Below are 16,313 nucleotides of genomic sequence, written 5' to 3'. Positions count from 1 at the left end.
TAACTTTTTACAGTATAAATAAACACGAGCACTTCACGAGGAAAACCGTGAGGAGTCTTGAGATGGCAGATGAAATTTAATTTTTAGATTTTAATAATTATAATTATGTTTGCGTATGAAAAGTGCAATTGGATATTATTTGACTTTTGGAATACAAATAAAACACAAGTAAATCTTTTGAGATCAATTGTGAATGCAAAGTCAATACATTTTAAACCTATCATCTAGTTTTATGGGAACATCGCGGCATAAAGATTTGCAATAGCATCATTAAGGTAGCTAACTGGGCTGGAATATTATTGCTATGCATCAGCTGTACACCGTTTGAAAAATTCATGTAAATTTCTGCGAGATATAGCGCACATAAAATTAACGCTAGATTTGGCATAAATTTACGCGATATTTCGTGTAAATTTAAGCGCAATATCGCATAAATTAGCAATATTGTATGCAAGCTTGTAAACGATTTCGCTGTTTATGCCAAGTATAGCTCAAAATTAAACGGAGGGAGAATTTACGCGATAGTTAAAACTCAGATTTTTTTTCTGTGTATTCTCGTTATGTTCTCACGAAATATGGTCTCCAGCAGGGTTGCTTCCACTCACTTGCTATAAAAAATATTTTTCGAAACTATGCAATCATTAGATGTTATAATGATATGTTGTACTAGTAAGTAACAAGAAGAGGATGTAAAGTATGTGTTTGACTCATAAAACCTGTCAATTTCGCTTTCAGAGCATCACAATCAGCGATCTTATGATTCGTGAGCGTTCACTCAAAGTAAGCGCTCACGAGTCGTAAAATCGCTGATTGTGACGCACTGAAAGCAATATTGACAGATTTTATGTGTCAAATATATACTTCATGACCTCTTCCTGTAACTTACAAGTACTAATTAGCATTATACTATTTCATGGTTTCATTATTCCGAAAAACATTTTTTAATAGCAAGTGAGTGGAAGTAACCCTGCTCTCCAGTGCAACGAAAAACAGATACACAGGCCCTGTAACGTTGATCAAGGCGTTTCCGGTGAAATCTTTCAAGATAGTGAATTTGGTGAAAGACTTCAAAAAAGGAATTTCTCAATTACTTTTTAAAGGGACGTATCTGCTTTTGGAAACAATGCATTTGATCGTCGGTTTGGCGTAACTGGTAGCTCCCTCACTAACAGGTAGTGATGGTAGTGGTAGTATGCGTGAGCGAGCTACCAGTTACGTCAAATCGACGAGCAACTGCGTTGTTTACAAAAGCTGATACGACCATTCGAAAAAGCAATCAAGATTTCATTCATACAGGGTAGGAAGCATGAATCGCAGATTTCATAATTTTGCGCAACTCTCTGTAAAATATTCCCTCTAATGTGGTTTATTTGGTTCGCTCAAATTAAAAGTCACTCGAAGTAAAAATAAAATTGTGGGTTGCCAAACCTTGCAGACAAAATAACTTAGTTGACTTTAGCTCCGCGCATCTCTTATGTCGTTTTTCATTTTTGCGGTGTAGCTACGCCGGTGCTACACCGCCGAACATCGAAAAAATTCAGGGTGTAGCTATCGGTTGCACTTTTTTTTGTTTTGTTAATTGCTTTATTTGTACAGGCTTAATCGAATAAACTTTACAGAGCCAAGTTATCATATTAGTTATACATTAAAAATGTCTTAAATCTAAAATTAAAGGATTTGACCGATTACTCGCGGTCTACTCGAGTTTAGTGGATGACAATTGTATTGATCGGGAGAGGGAAATGGAGATTTGGAATATTTATGATTCAAAAATATCACTATTTCTAAAACATGTACTTCATCCTATCGACGTTATATCAACTCTGTAATTATAAAATTATTACAGAAACAAATATGCAAAAAAAAACAAAAACACACGTACATCATACAAACTAAACACAAGGTTAATCAAACTTACAATCTATGGTTAATATTATTAAAGAAAACATATATGAGTTGCATAAACTCCAGATCGCGTCTAGCCAAAATATCCCGAACTGGAACATTAGGTTGTCTACCTCGAGCTCGAAGGGAATCGTACAACTCCAATCTGACTCCGCGGTGCTCAGCACATTACCAAATAATGTGATCTGCGTCCTGGTAACCATGTCCACATTCACAGAGATTACAGTCCTCCAGCCCAACACGGAACAAGTGAGCGCTTAGCGAATAGTGATTGGACATGAGGCGAGACATCATACGATTGAAGTCTCGACCTACCTCCAACTCTTTAAACCAAGGATACTTCGACACCTTAGGGATGATCGAATATAGCCATCGTCCCAAACTCCCTTCACTCCATTTTTTGCCAGATGGCGAGTGACTGTTGACGATAAATGAATAAAATTCGTAATCGTAAATATCGCCTTCCATAGCACCCACCTTTGCAAGCGAGTCCCATGCAAAGGTGAATTTTATTTTATTTATTTTGTCGTCAATCAGATGTAGACCATTTCTTTCAAGTTACAAGTCATGTGTTAAAATTACGAATAGAATTAAAGTACTGCTTTAATCTGGTTTTTGTCATTATAAAATCAATAGCTTCACTATGTTTATTGTAAGCAGTCATAATTTGATTTAGTGGACCAAATTTGGCATAATTAGTGTGATAGTGATTTGTAGTAAATATATTTCGAGTTCGCAGTTACCGAGAAGGTATGTAAAAATTAAGCTTTGATAACAGTTCTACTGAGTCAATTCGATGCGATACTATATCGTTCACAAACGAAACCATTGCAAATTCACGACGCGCTTTCAATGTTTGAATGTTGATGAGCATGCAGCGTGCTTCATAAGATGGAAGAGGAAATCTTGTCCAACCTAATTTACGAAGAGAAAATAGTAAGAATTGCTTTTGCACTGATTCTAATCGTTCCTCATGCGTGAATGAAAAAGGTGACCAAACTATGCTGCAATATTCAAGTATTGATCTTACATATGAAATGTACAGTGATATTATTGTATACGGGTCATGAAAATTGTAACTGAATCGTTTGATAAAGCCAAGCATATTATTTGCTTTGTTGATAATTGTATTATAATGATCAGTGAATGCTAGTTTTGAATCAATTATAACTCCTAAATCCCTAACTCGTTCAGACTTTTCTATTGCCTGATTTCCTAATACAATTGTATTTTCTGGTTTGTTTCTTTTTCTACTAATAGCTATTGATTTACATTTTTGAACGTTTAGTTGCAGGAGGCTTTTGTTACACCAAACATAGAATAAGTTTATTTCAATCTGGTATGTCTGTATATCTTCATTATTTCTTATTTCTAGAAAGAGCTTCATGTCATCCGCATAGAATAAAACTTTTATGTTTTTAAGAATAAAGGAGATGTCGTTTACAAATAAAATAAACAAAAGAGGGCCTAGATGCGAGCCTTGGGGGACTCCAGAAGTAACAGTAATAGGGTTTGATTTTTCACCTTTGAATCTAACTATTTGTTGGCGATTAGTTAAATATGACTCAAGCCATTTGAGAAGTCCAGGTTCAATTCCTTTTTTTTTGTAATTTGAAAAGAAGCATGGGTATATCAATACGATCAAATGCTTTGCTAAAATCGGTATAGAGTGCTTCTACATGGTTTCCATTATCCATTGCAACCAAAGAATAGTTGACGAATTCAAGTAAATTTGTATTAGTTGATCGTCCTTTGAAGAAACCATGTTGCATGTCAGTGATTCTGTTTTTGATCTGATTGAATAGTTTTTCATTGACGATCGCTTCGAAAAGCTTTGGGATACAGGAAATAATAGCAATTCCTCGGTAATTTTGTATGTCAGATTTTTTGCCACTTTTGAAAATAGGCACTAGAAAAGAGCTTTTCCATGTTTTTGGGAAGATTCTAGAATCTAGTGACATATTGAAAAGCCAGAATAATGGAGCTCTAAGTTCCAGTGCCAAGCTCTTCATAAATACTGGTGGAATTCCGTCTGGTCCAGAGCCTTTGGAAGCATCCAAATTGTTCAAAGTTGCCATAATATCCTGCACATTAACTTGATTAACTTGTATATCACTAATACATTCTGGGATGAATTCAAAATAATCACGATCACGATCATCTTCTGAAAAAGAGGTGTAAATTTCTTGGAAGGAAGTAGCAAATAGATTTCAGATATCGGCTGCGTTGTCACCAACCGTTTCATTAAAATGCATTTTTGATGGAAAATTGTCTGATTTTAATTTAGTTTTAACGTAATTGAAGATTTTTTTTTGGACTAGATTTTATTTCGAGTTCGGTTCTTGAATTGTACTCCTCAAATGCAATATCAATTGTCATATTTAATGCATCGCAAATACGCAAATAGTTTGCCAAATTTTCATTGGTGCCTTGCTTTTTAGAAGCCTTATGTGCCTTTTCCTTTCGATTTTTTAAGTTTATAATTCGACTGTTATACCAAACAGGATGTTTTGAGTTACTCTGACGTTTTCTTCTTTTTAATGGAACTTCTTCAAATATTATTTCAAATATTATTTTGTAGAAGACGTCAACAGCAGTTTCAACATTTTCTTCATTCCTAAAAATCGTTTGCCAATTTATGTTACTTAATCTAAATTTAATATTTTCGTAATTTGCTGAATGATAATTAAAAACCTCTTCATACTCACAATCGTAGGGTCTTTTATATTCATGCACAAATAAAGAAAATTCGATTGCTGTGTGAAACGCTTCGTTTTTCCATAATGGATGAAGTGAATCGGTTACACAGAAATCTTCCTGAATATTCGTCAATAACAGATCTAAATAGCAATTTTGCTGATTTTTTATATGATTTATCTGGTTAAGACCTAAACAAGCAGTTGTGACAAAAATAAACTGAAGTGTTTCATTTTCCCCAACGATTGGAAGTAAAATAAAGGGTGTCCACGATGAAATTGCCACACTATGAAATTGCTCTAACTTTTTAACCGTTAGGTAGAATTTAATGAAAATTTGGGTGGATTTAGTACATCCTGCAAGTTTTAAAGTCCTGTGATCAAAACTCGCGGAAATGGAGTCGAAAGAACAGCTCGTGCGTGATAAAATCTTGCGCATTCATCACGAGAACAAGGATCTCTCGCATCGTTCCATCGCTAAAACGTTGGGAATCGCGAATTTCACGGTGTCGCGAGTGATTAAGCGGTTTGAGGAACGGTTGACCACCGATCGGAAGCCCAGAAGTGAAGGAAAAAGTATTCCGTACAACACCAAAAATCACAACCGCGTAGTTGGGGCCTTCAACCGAAGGCCAAAACTAAGGCTGGGCTTCGAACGTTCAAGGTACAAAAGGCCCCTAATCGCGACGAGAAGCAGAACAAGTCCGCCAAAACCCGTGCCAGGAAGTTGTACCTCAACATGCTGACGAAAGTTGAATGCTGCATCATGGACGACGAAACATATGTGAAGGCCGACTTCAAACAGATCCCCGGCAACCTGTTTTTCACGGCCAAGGATAAGTTCAGCGTTCCGGAGCATGTCCGCACTCAGAAGATGTCCAAATTTGCGAAGAAATTCCTGGTTTGGCAAGCCATCTGCACGTGCGGGAAGCGGAGTGCACCTTTCGTGACGCAGGACACGATGAACGGACAGGTGTACATAAAAGAGTGCCTCCAGAAGCGGCTGCTTCCTCTCCTGAAGGCCCACAACGTCCCAACAATCTTCTGGCCGGATTTGGCCTCATGCCACTACTCCAAGGACGTGCTGAAGTGGTATGCGGACAATAAGGTCAATTTCGTGCCGAAAATGTTCAACCCTCCCAACACTCCGGAGCTCCGCCCCATCGAGAAGTACTGGGCGATTATGAAGCAGCACCTTCTTAAACGACCTAAGGTAGTGAAGACAGTCGAGGAACTGAAGAAAGTATGGGTTTACATGCAAAAAACGGTTGATTCACAGGTTGTGCAGAATCTTATGGCCGGGGTTAAGGCCAAGGTGCGGGCATTTGCGTATGGACTGTAAATAAAATACGAGTAAAATGGTAAAATGAAGTTTAATAGTTATTTCTCAATCCCTGAAAATTTGATGGCAATCGGATGAAAACTCGAATTTTGCGAATCAATTTTGTGTGTGGCAATTTCATCGTGGACACCCTTTAGTATCATTTTCAGAGTCTGGAATGAAGTCAATAGTACGTTGGTTAAAGTCTCCATAAATATGAATTTTTACTTCAGGCCGAAGACTAGCTGTAATTTCTTCAGCTATATTTAAAAACTTTTCATATGTTTCTTTACGGGCATTGTTGGGGGGGGGGGGGGGACATACACCGAGCCAAATATGTGTGTTTCACCAGCCATATGCTCTTTCACCCATACATGTTCAAATTCTGTAAACTTTGTAGCTGCGATGATTTCAGCATTAAATTTTGTAGAAATAGCTATAAGAACTCCACCTCCTGACTTCTTTTCCGACGAATGCAAATCACGGTCATCCCTAAAAACATTGTAATTGTTTCCGAATACTTCCTCACTTCTAACACATTCGTCCCAACTAGTTTCAGTACCGAAGTTTTGGCAATATACTATAATTTCACTTGACTCTAGTTGAGAGGAGGCTGTAAGAACTGCCTCAGTTGTAAAATTTGGTTGGCTTTGAACTAACGTATCGTTATAGCTATTAGTATAAAAACTATTTACCATTCCTTCAAGCTGTTCGGAATTCGTCAAATTGGATAAAATGTATTGTTCCTCGGGTTCGGTAGTGCTATGGTTGATTGCTTCCTCTACGAAGTGCGTCAATGGCGCCGAAAACACGAGTGTTGCGCATAGCATGCCTCACGTAATGAAGTAGAAGCACATCCAGGTTTCGTCCAGTTGGGTTGATTGCCGTGATTAGGTTGAAATTCGTCAGTGTATGGATTCAAAATGTCTCCTCGCTGAAACTGTATGGGCCGGAGGCTGCTTGATACATCGAACGTTGACTGTGGTGGCTTAGAGAATCTCTCTTTTGCTGCCGCTAGAAGAATCCTGTCCGGTGGGAGAAGGCGGTTGCGACCTCCGTCATTGTTGCAGTTATTATTGCTGTGATTGTTGTTGTTGACGTAATCATTCCTTCTGTTCAGGTGAGTGGCAGTGTAGTGAGCATGGTTGTTGATATTTTTGCGTGCCTGATTTTTTCGCTTTCGTGCTTTTTCAGCTTGTTTTTGCTGATTTAATTTATACAGTTTACGATTATCGTATTCTGTCCAGTCAGCTTTCCATACCTTTCTGGAACCAAGAAGGCGCCAGCCTGAGTGATCTATCGCCTGTATACTGTTAATGTCGTTCAACTCGTATTCCAACGAGTCAACTGATTTTGGAGTGCAATTTTTGATTTTGGAATTATTTGTTTCATATCGTCATTCAAATATTTCAGGTCATCGCCTATACCTGTCATCATTGAGTTCAAATGACAAATGATCTTAAAGATAAAGCACTTAGAAGCTCTTGTATTTTCATGAGAAAATACGAGGAGTGCTTTACCGGTCTCATAGAGCGAATAGCCTCGACAGTACTGAGACTATCAATAAAAATAATGTGATGAAATCTGATGAAATTCGTTATAAATACCAAAACCAACGGACGCCTCTATTAATGACCCATCTGTGAAGAACGATCTTGCCGAATCAACTTGGCCATACTTTGCAGCATAAATTGACGTAACAATCATGGAACGATGATGTTCTGGGATCCCACGAATCTCCCGCGTCATAGATAAGTCAAAACTAACTGAATTGCCGAAGTCGGAGAAGCGTACACGATGAGGATTATGCTGTGAAGGGCTGACATCCTGTGTTATGTACACGTAGTACAATGATATAAAACGAGTTTAAAGGTTTAGCTCAAGAAGCTTCTCAAAGTTTTCGATTAACAGTGGGTTCATAACTTCACAACGGGTGAGGAACCTGAGGGACATTCCGAAAACCGATTAGAGAGTGGAAACATGCCCGCTAACACTTCAAGACTTACCGTATGAGTGGAGTGCATCGAAAAAAGCTCTCGAAAATGATAAGTGGTCAAGGCATCCCACTGGATACACATACCACATTTGACGAATTCAGAAAAAAAAAGTTGTTGAATATTACATAAAAATTGCTGCACATTAGTCATTCCATTCCTAATATTACGTTGTACGATGTACACAGAATTCGAGAACAAATCATGTTGATGACTATATTATACTATTAACTTTTACCAGTTGTTGATGTTCAATACTTCACCATGAATTTCATTGAATGATATATATTATATTTTTTTGCTGTGTACACATTTAAGTGATGAGCGGTGGCAGAAAGGGCACCAATTAGTGTTGCATTACCTCGTTTAAAAACTTTCCAGCAAAAGAAAAAGCACACTAAACAAACAAACAAAATCCCTAAAAAAAAGTCATAGCGTCTCTGAATTTTTCCTACGGATCCGTATTTCTGCAGAATTCAATCAATTCTATAGATCTACGGAAAATTTCGTCTTCTTTCATTTATTTAACGTCGGTCTCTGTTCCACAATCTAGTGCCAATCACCGACGGACATCGATTGCCATCCATTGACAGCAATCGAATGTTCAGAAAGGCAGCTTCGACACCTGCGTAGGATATCGCACCCATTCAACACACATGGGCCGGGACCAACGGCTTTACTTCCCTTCCGAAGGAAGACGTGACCAGAGATTTTTATGCCTCAGAAAAATCCCAACGACCTCTACTGGGATTGAACCCAGACCCATTGGGGTGTTAGAAAGCAGTCACGCTTACCACTACACCACCGGCGCCGGCGAAAATTTCGTAGAACCGACATCACTGACTTCCATCTGTTTTGTTTTTATTCAACACAGCTGACGCGTTGACAGAACGAGGGAAAAGCAACTAGTGTAAAAATTACATGAACGAGGGATTCTCCGATTGCAAAACATTGCTTGGGAGTGTGGATGATAGATGGTGCTAGTGCGCATGCAGAATAAGAAATAAGAAATGAAGAAGACATCAATATATTCCGGAATGAAATACACATATTCTACATATGGTGCAAAAAAAGTCTACTAGAATTGAATGTAAAAAAATGTAACTAAATATCATTTAGTAGAAAAAGAACAACTTCAAACATTTCAATTGCATTAGGAAATCAAACTGTAGACAAATGTGAAAGAGTTAGGGATTTAGGAATTATCTTAGACTCTAAGCTAACTTTCATAGACCATTACAATACAATTATTCACAGGGCAAATAACATGCTAGGCTTTATCAAGCGCTTTTGCTATAACTTTCAGGACCCTTACACAATTAAAACACTATATATTGCCTATGTCAGGTCAATACTGGAATATTGCAGCATTGTATGGTCTCCATTTTCAATCACGCACGAAGAAAGATTAGAATCAGTACAAAAACAATGTCTATTATACACACTCAGCGACGATTTGCGTGTTCGGTAATTTTTTACCGGAAAAAATCTGTAAACGCAGAATATTACAGATTTTTCGGTAAAAAAATTAATTTAAACGAAGTTTCGGTAATCTGAATATTTAATTACCGAACACTGTAAAAAAAAAAATACAATACGATCTGTAAAATGTGGTAAACGCCGAATTCGGTAAAAAAAATACCGAATACACTGTAAATGCCAAATCCGTTTACCGAACTTCGGTAAATTCAGACTGTCAAATCGTGGGACGGCTTTTTTTTACACATAACCGCAAGCTGAGAGAAGTGAGACCAGTGTAAAGTGTGTCAAGTGAAAGTTGTGTAATTTATATCATGGAACAGGTATGGAAACAAATACAAGACCAGGATGAACGCATCACTGAAATTTTCCGTAAGTAAACATTTATTCAATAAGTTCGATTATTTCCAGGAATTACCATCGATAGAGTGTTTTTTCTGCCACGATAAAGTTCTAGGTTATGTGCCTGGGTTGCATCGCCACATAAATAACCACCTTCAGAAGGGGCATTTTTCAGTGACAAATGTATTTTTTGATTGCACCTACCAAAAATGCAACTGCCGATATGCCAATTTCTATTCACTAAAGCGCCATATTATAGAAAAACATCCTGCTGGATCCGTCAGCATTGTGGCGGAAAAATGCCAGTTTACGGGATTCAGAGAGCGTTTTTCTATACCAGTTGCGCAATGCGATGACTCCTATCCAATATCTGAGGACCGGTGTGAGAAGCCAAATACTTTGGAAGAGATTAAAAACATAATAAATCTTAGTGTATGTCGTATGACATGCGATGTAGGACTACCTCAAATCAAAATCTCAGAATTTGTTAAACTATGTGACACAATAACCCAGCACATTACTGGTTACTTAGAACAGCGCACTCTGCAATTTCTTGAATCAAGAGGCATTCACCTGGAGTCTGAAAAAGAGGTAGAACTACGGAATATTTTTCACCTGGATGATTTGTTTAATGAAGTGAGCTCTTTCTCTAAACAATCTAAATTCCTCAACAAGCTAGCCGTAACCACACCAGCTCCTAAGAAAATATTGCTGAGCCGTCGAGAAGACGTTCGCCATGTAAATTCTGTTCCAAAAAAAGTACTGGTTAGCGAAACTTCTTCTTACATCAGTATTATAGACATATTGAAACTCATTTTCAGAGAGTCTACACAGCAAAAAAATAATTTTGATATCACATCAAAGTGGATGCACTACAATCATGTCGAAAATTTCATGTAATTTTTATGACCACATAAATAAACAAATGCAGTAAAAGCAGCGTAATGTCAGTTCATGCATTGTATTAATGATAATTTTGTCCTTTTTAGCAAGCTATATATTACACCATATTTTCGACATGATTGTAGTGCATCCACTTTGACGTGATATCAGAATTATTTTTTTGCTGTGTAGTACGAGACAACACTTGAAAGAGCTAAACATAACCAATACTCCTTGTATAACTGAATATAGCTCATTTAGAACTGGTGACACATTCAAAAACAGTAATTTCTATAAAGAAAACCCTGATGCGATCAGATTAAGTATATACCAAGATGATGTGGAGCTGGGTAATGCCCTAAGCTCAAGGGCTGGTATTAATAAAATTTCCAACATTTGCATTAAAATTCAAAATTTGCCTGATCAATACAACAGCTCACCACGAACGGTTTTCCCTGTACTACTTTGCACTACTCTAGATGCAAAACAACACGGTTATAGGAAAATCCTAGAACCATTGATCGAGGACTTAAAACTTTTGGAACAGGGCATTGTTGTCTACTATAGTAATGAACCGTTTTTACTCAAAGCAGTTGTCACTATGTTCTGTGGAGACACATTAGCCGTGCATGACGTTTTTGGACTATTGGGGCCAAGTGCAAACTATTTCTGCCGTGTATGCCAGGTATCAAGGAAAGAATTTCATGAAGACCCGTTTACTGAGCTTCCAATAAGGGATAAAGCTTGGTACGATACTAATTAAGAAGCAGTACGGAATGGATCTATAACCCCAAAAGATTGTGGACTAAAAGCTTCGGGTTGTATACTGAATGAGCTGATGCATTATCATATCACTGACAATTTCGCCATTGATGGTATGCATGACCTAGCTGAAGGAGTGATTCCATTGACCATCCAGTTGGTACTGTCCCGCTACTGCAAACAGAAAGACTTGAAAATCAACGTCGAATACATCAACAACCGGATTAACACGTTTACTTATGGCTTCACCGATCGAAAAAACAAACCTTCTGCCAATTTCACGAATGATATGATTACAAATCCTACCAAGCACAAGATGAGACAAACCGCAGCTCAAGCCCTTCTGCTTTTAAGAAGCTTTCCTTTCTTATTTGGTCACCTAGTCCCCAAAAACTGCCACTATATGCAGATGATTGGTCACCTCATCAATGTCGTGAGAATCATTTGGTCACCTATTGTTTCACAACATCTGCTATGTCAACTAGATGAGCACACCATTTTTTCCGAAAAGACCTTTTATGCTAACTTTAATAGGAAAATCAATAAACTTCACCATTTACAACATTATGTAACCTGTATTCTAAAAAGTGGTACAATGAAACAGTACAACTGCTTGCAATTTGAACAAGCCAACAAAGTCGGAAAAAACCAAGCTGCTACTTGCCGAAATTTTAGAAACATTTGTTTTAGTTTGGCAAAAAGGCAATGTTTCAAAATGATTGTCGGTTTGTTGGACAATCCTTTTTGTGACCAATTAACTTACAAATCGGGTCGATTTGTCAAACGTACAGAATGTTTAAGTGAGACATACTTGGATGAAAGCACGGAATTTGTTTTCGTCCCGAACACCGCAACATTGAATGGCATTGAATTTCGAAAAAAATCTGTGATTTCTTTAATAAAACACGAAAACTATATGTTTCCCACATATGGAATAGTTCGAGAAATTGTGGTCGTGAACAGCAAAGTAATGTTTTTATTGCGTATGTGCCATACAACATGGTATAATGACTTTTTTGAGGCATATGAGATTAACCAAACGGATAAGGATAAACTCATTCAGATGGAAGAATGTTTCACACACACTACATTTTCATTTTGGTCTCCGTATGGCAGTATGCAGAAATATATATCAAGAAGATTATACAATCAAGATTACTAATGGCAAATACCAAACCAAAAGTAATTACAATGTTACATGAAAAACTTGACATGCTCTAATTTTTTGTTTGTATTTAAACAGGGAGAGAAGAAATCGACGATATCGAAACGTTCATGGCACTCAATGAACAAGATTTCAAAAGACTCAGCATGACCACAAAAATGATCAAATTAATAATAAAAATTCAAGAACAACATCGCGCGAATTTTGAACCCGAAGAATGGATCGAAGAAGAAATTGTTTTAAACGCGTCCAGGAACGGTTACTTCATTCCAAAAACTGAACACGTGAACTCGACTAATCCATACATAGAAATTGACTTGGAGCAGGTTTGTATTTAAAGAAAAAGTAGTATGACAAATCTAAAAATGAATTTTAATTAATTTTCTGACAGATCGTTAACATCGATACCGTTTTCGGAAAAACCAACGAAGGATTGGCTATTATGGAAGTACTGAAAGAAAACTCACGACCAAACGAAATGATCATTAAAAAAATTACTATGCTCCTATGTGATTGCTTGCGATCACTATTTGGTTGGTAAGTATATATTAAAGCGTTGTAGAGTTTTCAAATGAAAAGAGCAGACACGAAATTATAGAATGAAGAGTTGCTTCATCTGGGGCAAAAATGTTCATGAACTTTGCTTTTATTTTCGATCGTAGCAAGCAAAATCCGGCCATAAGTTTTTGCAGACGTTCAATTTGTTTTAAAGGCATTCATAAAATTAAACTGTTGTTTAAAAATAAGAGCGGCGATAATATGTTGGAGTGAATTTGATAATCGTGCCGATTCCGCGCGGCAAGTGAGGCAAGAGTCACAATAGTCACATAATGAAGTGACAATAGTCACCTCGTATGACGTAGCTCTTCATTTGATTTGCACGGAAACGTGACGACACACGAGATTAACACTATTGTCAGTTTGATTTCATGGATGTTATAGGAGACATTTGAACATCTGCAAAAATGTATGACAGTAATAGCTTTTCTGTAGCTCCAATCGAAAATAAAAGCGAATTTTCAAAAACATTTTAAACCGATACGACAGCTCCCCATTTTACCACTTCGGGTCTGCTGGTTAGATGAACCAATCATAGCTATACGTTTCTACTATGGTATGTTTTAATCATGTCAAGTGGATATAAATAGGCAATAATTAAATCAAACTATAATTTGAACGTATAGCCATTACTGGTAGTCAAAAATTATCATCTTGTATGTATATTTATAGTCGACCAAGCAACTTTTACAAAAATCAGATTTCGACATCCCTTGTGCGAACGTATTCCAACCTGGCCACTAAAACTGGTGATGTTCCACAGGTAACGTATGAGCTATACTATGTTTGAGATCATGACGAGTAATATCCGGCTATTCATCTAGGCTCTTTGGTTCCATCCTCACGCAAGGGGAACTAATCGTCACGCCGGTCGCATCCATTACCACATGGAGTATCTGGCCAGAAAATCGGGCGCTGGCGATTGTAAGGGAGAAAAATCCATCCCGTGGATCCAGAAAAACCCAGCAGAATAGTGCATCGAGGAAAAACCCTCTTTAAGGGATTGTTGAATGGATTGAGGTACAGTATTGATATTATATCATGACACGTAAAATTCATCTAATAATGCAAATAATAACCTTTTTATAGGCCGAAGACAACTTTACGTATCAAAATACGGTGCTTCCTATTCTGTTCGTAAGAGGGCCATTTTTGGAAGACTCGGACGATTGCGCAATATGCTGGAAAAATCTGGCGATTCCAATTGGACGTGGAATGAGGGAAGCGTTTGAAATGTTGATCCAATCGTTCTTCGTTTTTGATACTGTACCGGCACCGTCAGACAAACAATTCTTCCTATTCTTCGGAGCAATGATTAGCGTTGAAACTTTGTCTACAACAAAACAAAATTTATGCACGCGTTGCAGTAAACTTGTATTTTGTAGTTGAGTAAATTTTTTAAAACGTATCCCAAAATCATTACAGGGCCATAATTTTAATGATGAATAAAAACATGAAATGGTAATGTAAAAGAGCACTTTAAATATAAACAATCCGGAAAAATTAAGAATTAAAAAACAAAACATTTATATTTTTAGTTTTACGGCACTATTCGGTAAAAAGCACCGAACCGTTCGTTAAAAAAAATACTGAATCGTTCGGTAAGAATCACCGAACTGTTCGGTAAAAATTCCCGAATCGTTCGGTAATTTTGACATTTCATAAAAAAAAGTGTTTACGGAACGTTCGGTAGTCATTTCGTTTACCGAACGGATTACCGAACGTTCAGCTGTTGAAAGTTCGGTAAAAAATTACCGAATACGGTAATAATTTCTAAGTGTGTACGCTCTTCGTAAATTAGGTTGGACTTTCATTTCCTCTTCCATCATATGAAGCACGCTGCATGCTTATAAACATACAAACATTAAAAGAGCGTCGTGAATATGCAATGGTTTCATTTGTAAATGATATCGTTTCGCAGCGAATTGACTCAACAGAACTTTTATCAAAATTAAATTTCCATGCACCCACTCGGCAACTCCGAAATCGAAATTTATTTGCCATAAAACATCATCGCACAAATTATGCAAAATATGGGCCATTAAACCGCATGATGGCCTCTTACAATAAACACTGCGAAACCATTGACTTTACAATGTCTCGGCATAAACTAAAGCAATATTTTTATTGCATAAGAAATAACAACTCATAATAGAAAAGACAAGAAAGCTGACACTACTTTTTTTTATATAAATATATATTTAAGAAAACAAAACTGTATTAGTTGTACTAGTCTACGTTGGTTGACGAAATAAATAAATAAATAAATACGCTTGACGATATTTTTTGAAGAATTTTCCTCTAAGAGTTATGTCTGTTTGTATGTGGTAATAGCTAAGATGAAAAAAATATAGTAGCTTCAGTGTCAATTATAGGATTAATTGTGAAATAATTACACTATTAAACATGGCACTGCACTGTTGTTGGTCCTCATGGTTTTTTTTATAACGCGCATAGAAATTATCACGTCCGGCTGCATTTATGCACTGTGTGAGAGTGCTAATACGAGGAAAATCGAGGAGAGCGTCACATCTGAATCTCAGTTCTAGATGCTCGAAAAATCTTACACTTACATGCATCTTTTTGCAGGAAATCTACTCAGTGTGCGTGCAGCTATTTTCAGGAAATCAAAATCTTTCCTGCATCGTAGAGTCACCCCCCTCGAGGAAAATATATGTACATCAATTTCAAATAAGTACCCTAGAAAAATAACAAACATCTTTACCTTTACACTCCGATACGCCCGTAACTGTGCGTGCGTCAAATCTCAATGCAATAATGTTTAAAATAAACGGAATGCAATCCTATCATTTGGATAATTAAATATTAATTAAATCGACTCACAATCAAACAAAACCCTCGCAAACAAATGATCCGTTCGACGCCATTTAGTGATGCAACTGTCAGGGCAGCACCCCAAGCAGTAGACATGGATCTTCTTGAAAAGCAACTTGAAGCCATCGAATTCTGGAACGGTTATGAGCAATTGATAAGCGATGTCTGTACGTACGTCAAGATTTCAATTGAAATCCAAAATGCTTAATAGTTTACCAATTCCAGTAACCACCTACATCGCTGGTATCTGGACTATCTGCACTGTATCCAGGAAAATCGGCAATATCTCCGGAAGTGTGAAGGCATTTTCAGTTTTGCCATACATGTCGATACGATTGGACCTCGACGCCGAGGAGTACAATTCAACAAACAAT

General features: G+C 37.2%; 1 protein-coding gene across 1 annotated transcript; it reads left to right on the top strand.

Annotated features, from left to right (window-relative positions):
* The first annotated feature begins 9,709 nt into the window (after positions 1-9,709).
* On the top strand, positions 9,710-14,078 carry LOC135697046 (uncharacterized). The gene is made up of 5 exons (XM_065216624.1): positions 9,710-9,767; positions 12,625-12,872; positions 12,938-13,083; positions 13,777-13,867; positions 13,929-14,078. Exons 1-5 carry the CDS (start codon positions 9,710-9,712, stop codon positions 14,076-14,078), a joined length of 693 nt encoding a protein of 230 aa, XP_065072696.1.
* The last annotated feature ends 2,235 nt before the right edge of the window (positions 14,079-16,313 follow it).

The sequence above is a fragment of the Ochlerotatus camptorhynchus genome, unplaced genomic scaffold (genome assembly GCF_037179485.1).
Source record: "Ochlerotatus camptorhynchus isolate MF236.1 unplaced genomic scaffold, CSIRO-AGI_Acam_v1.1 ptg000007l, whole genome shotgun sequence".
Taxonomy (NCBI): domain Eukaryota; kingdom Metazoa; phylum Arthropoda; class Insecta; order Diptera; family Culicidae; genus Ochlerotatus; species Ochlerotatus camptorhynchus.
Note: the sequence above shows the minus strand (reverse complement) of the source record. Positions and strands in the feature narration are given on the sequence as shown.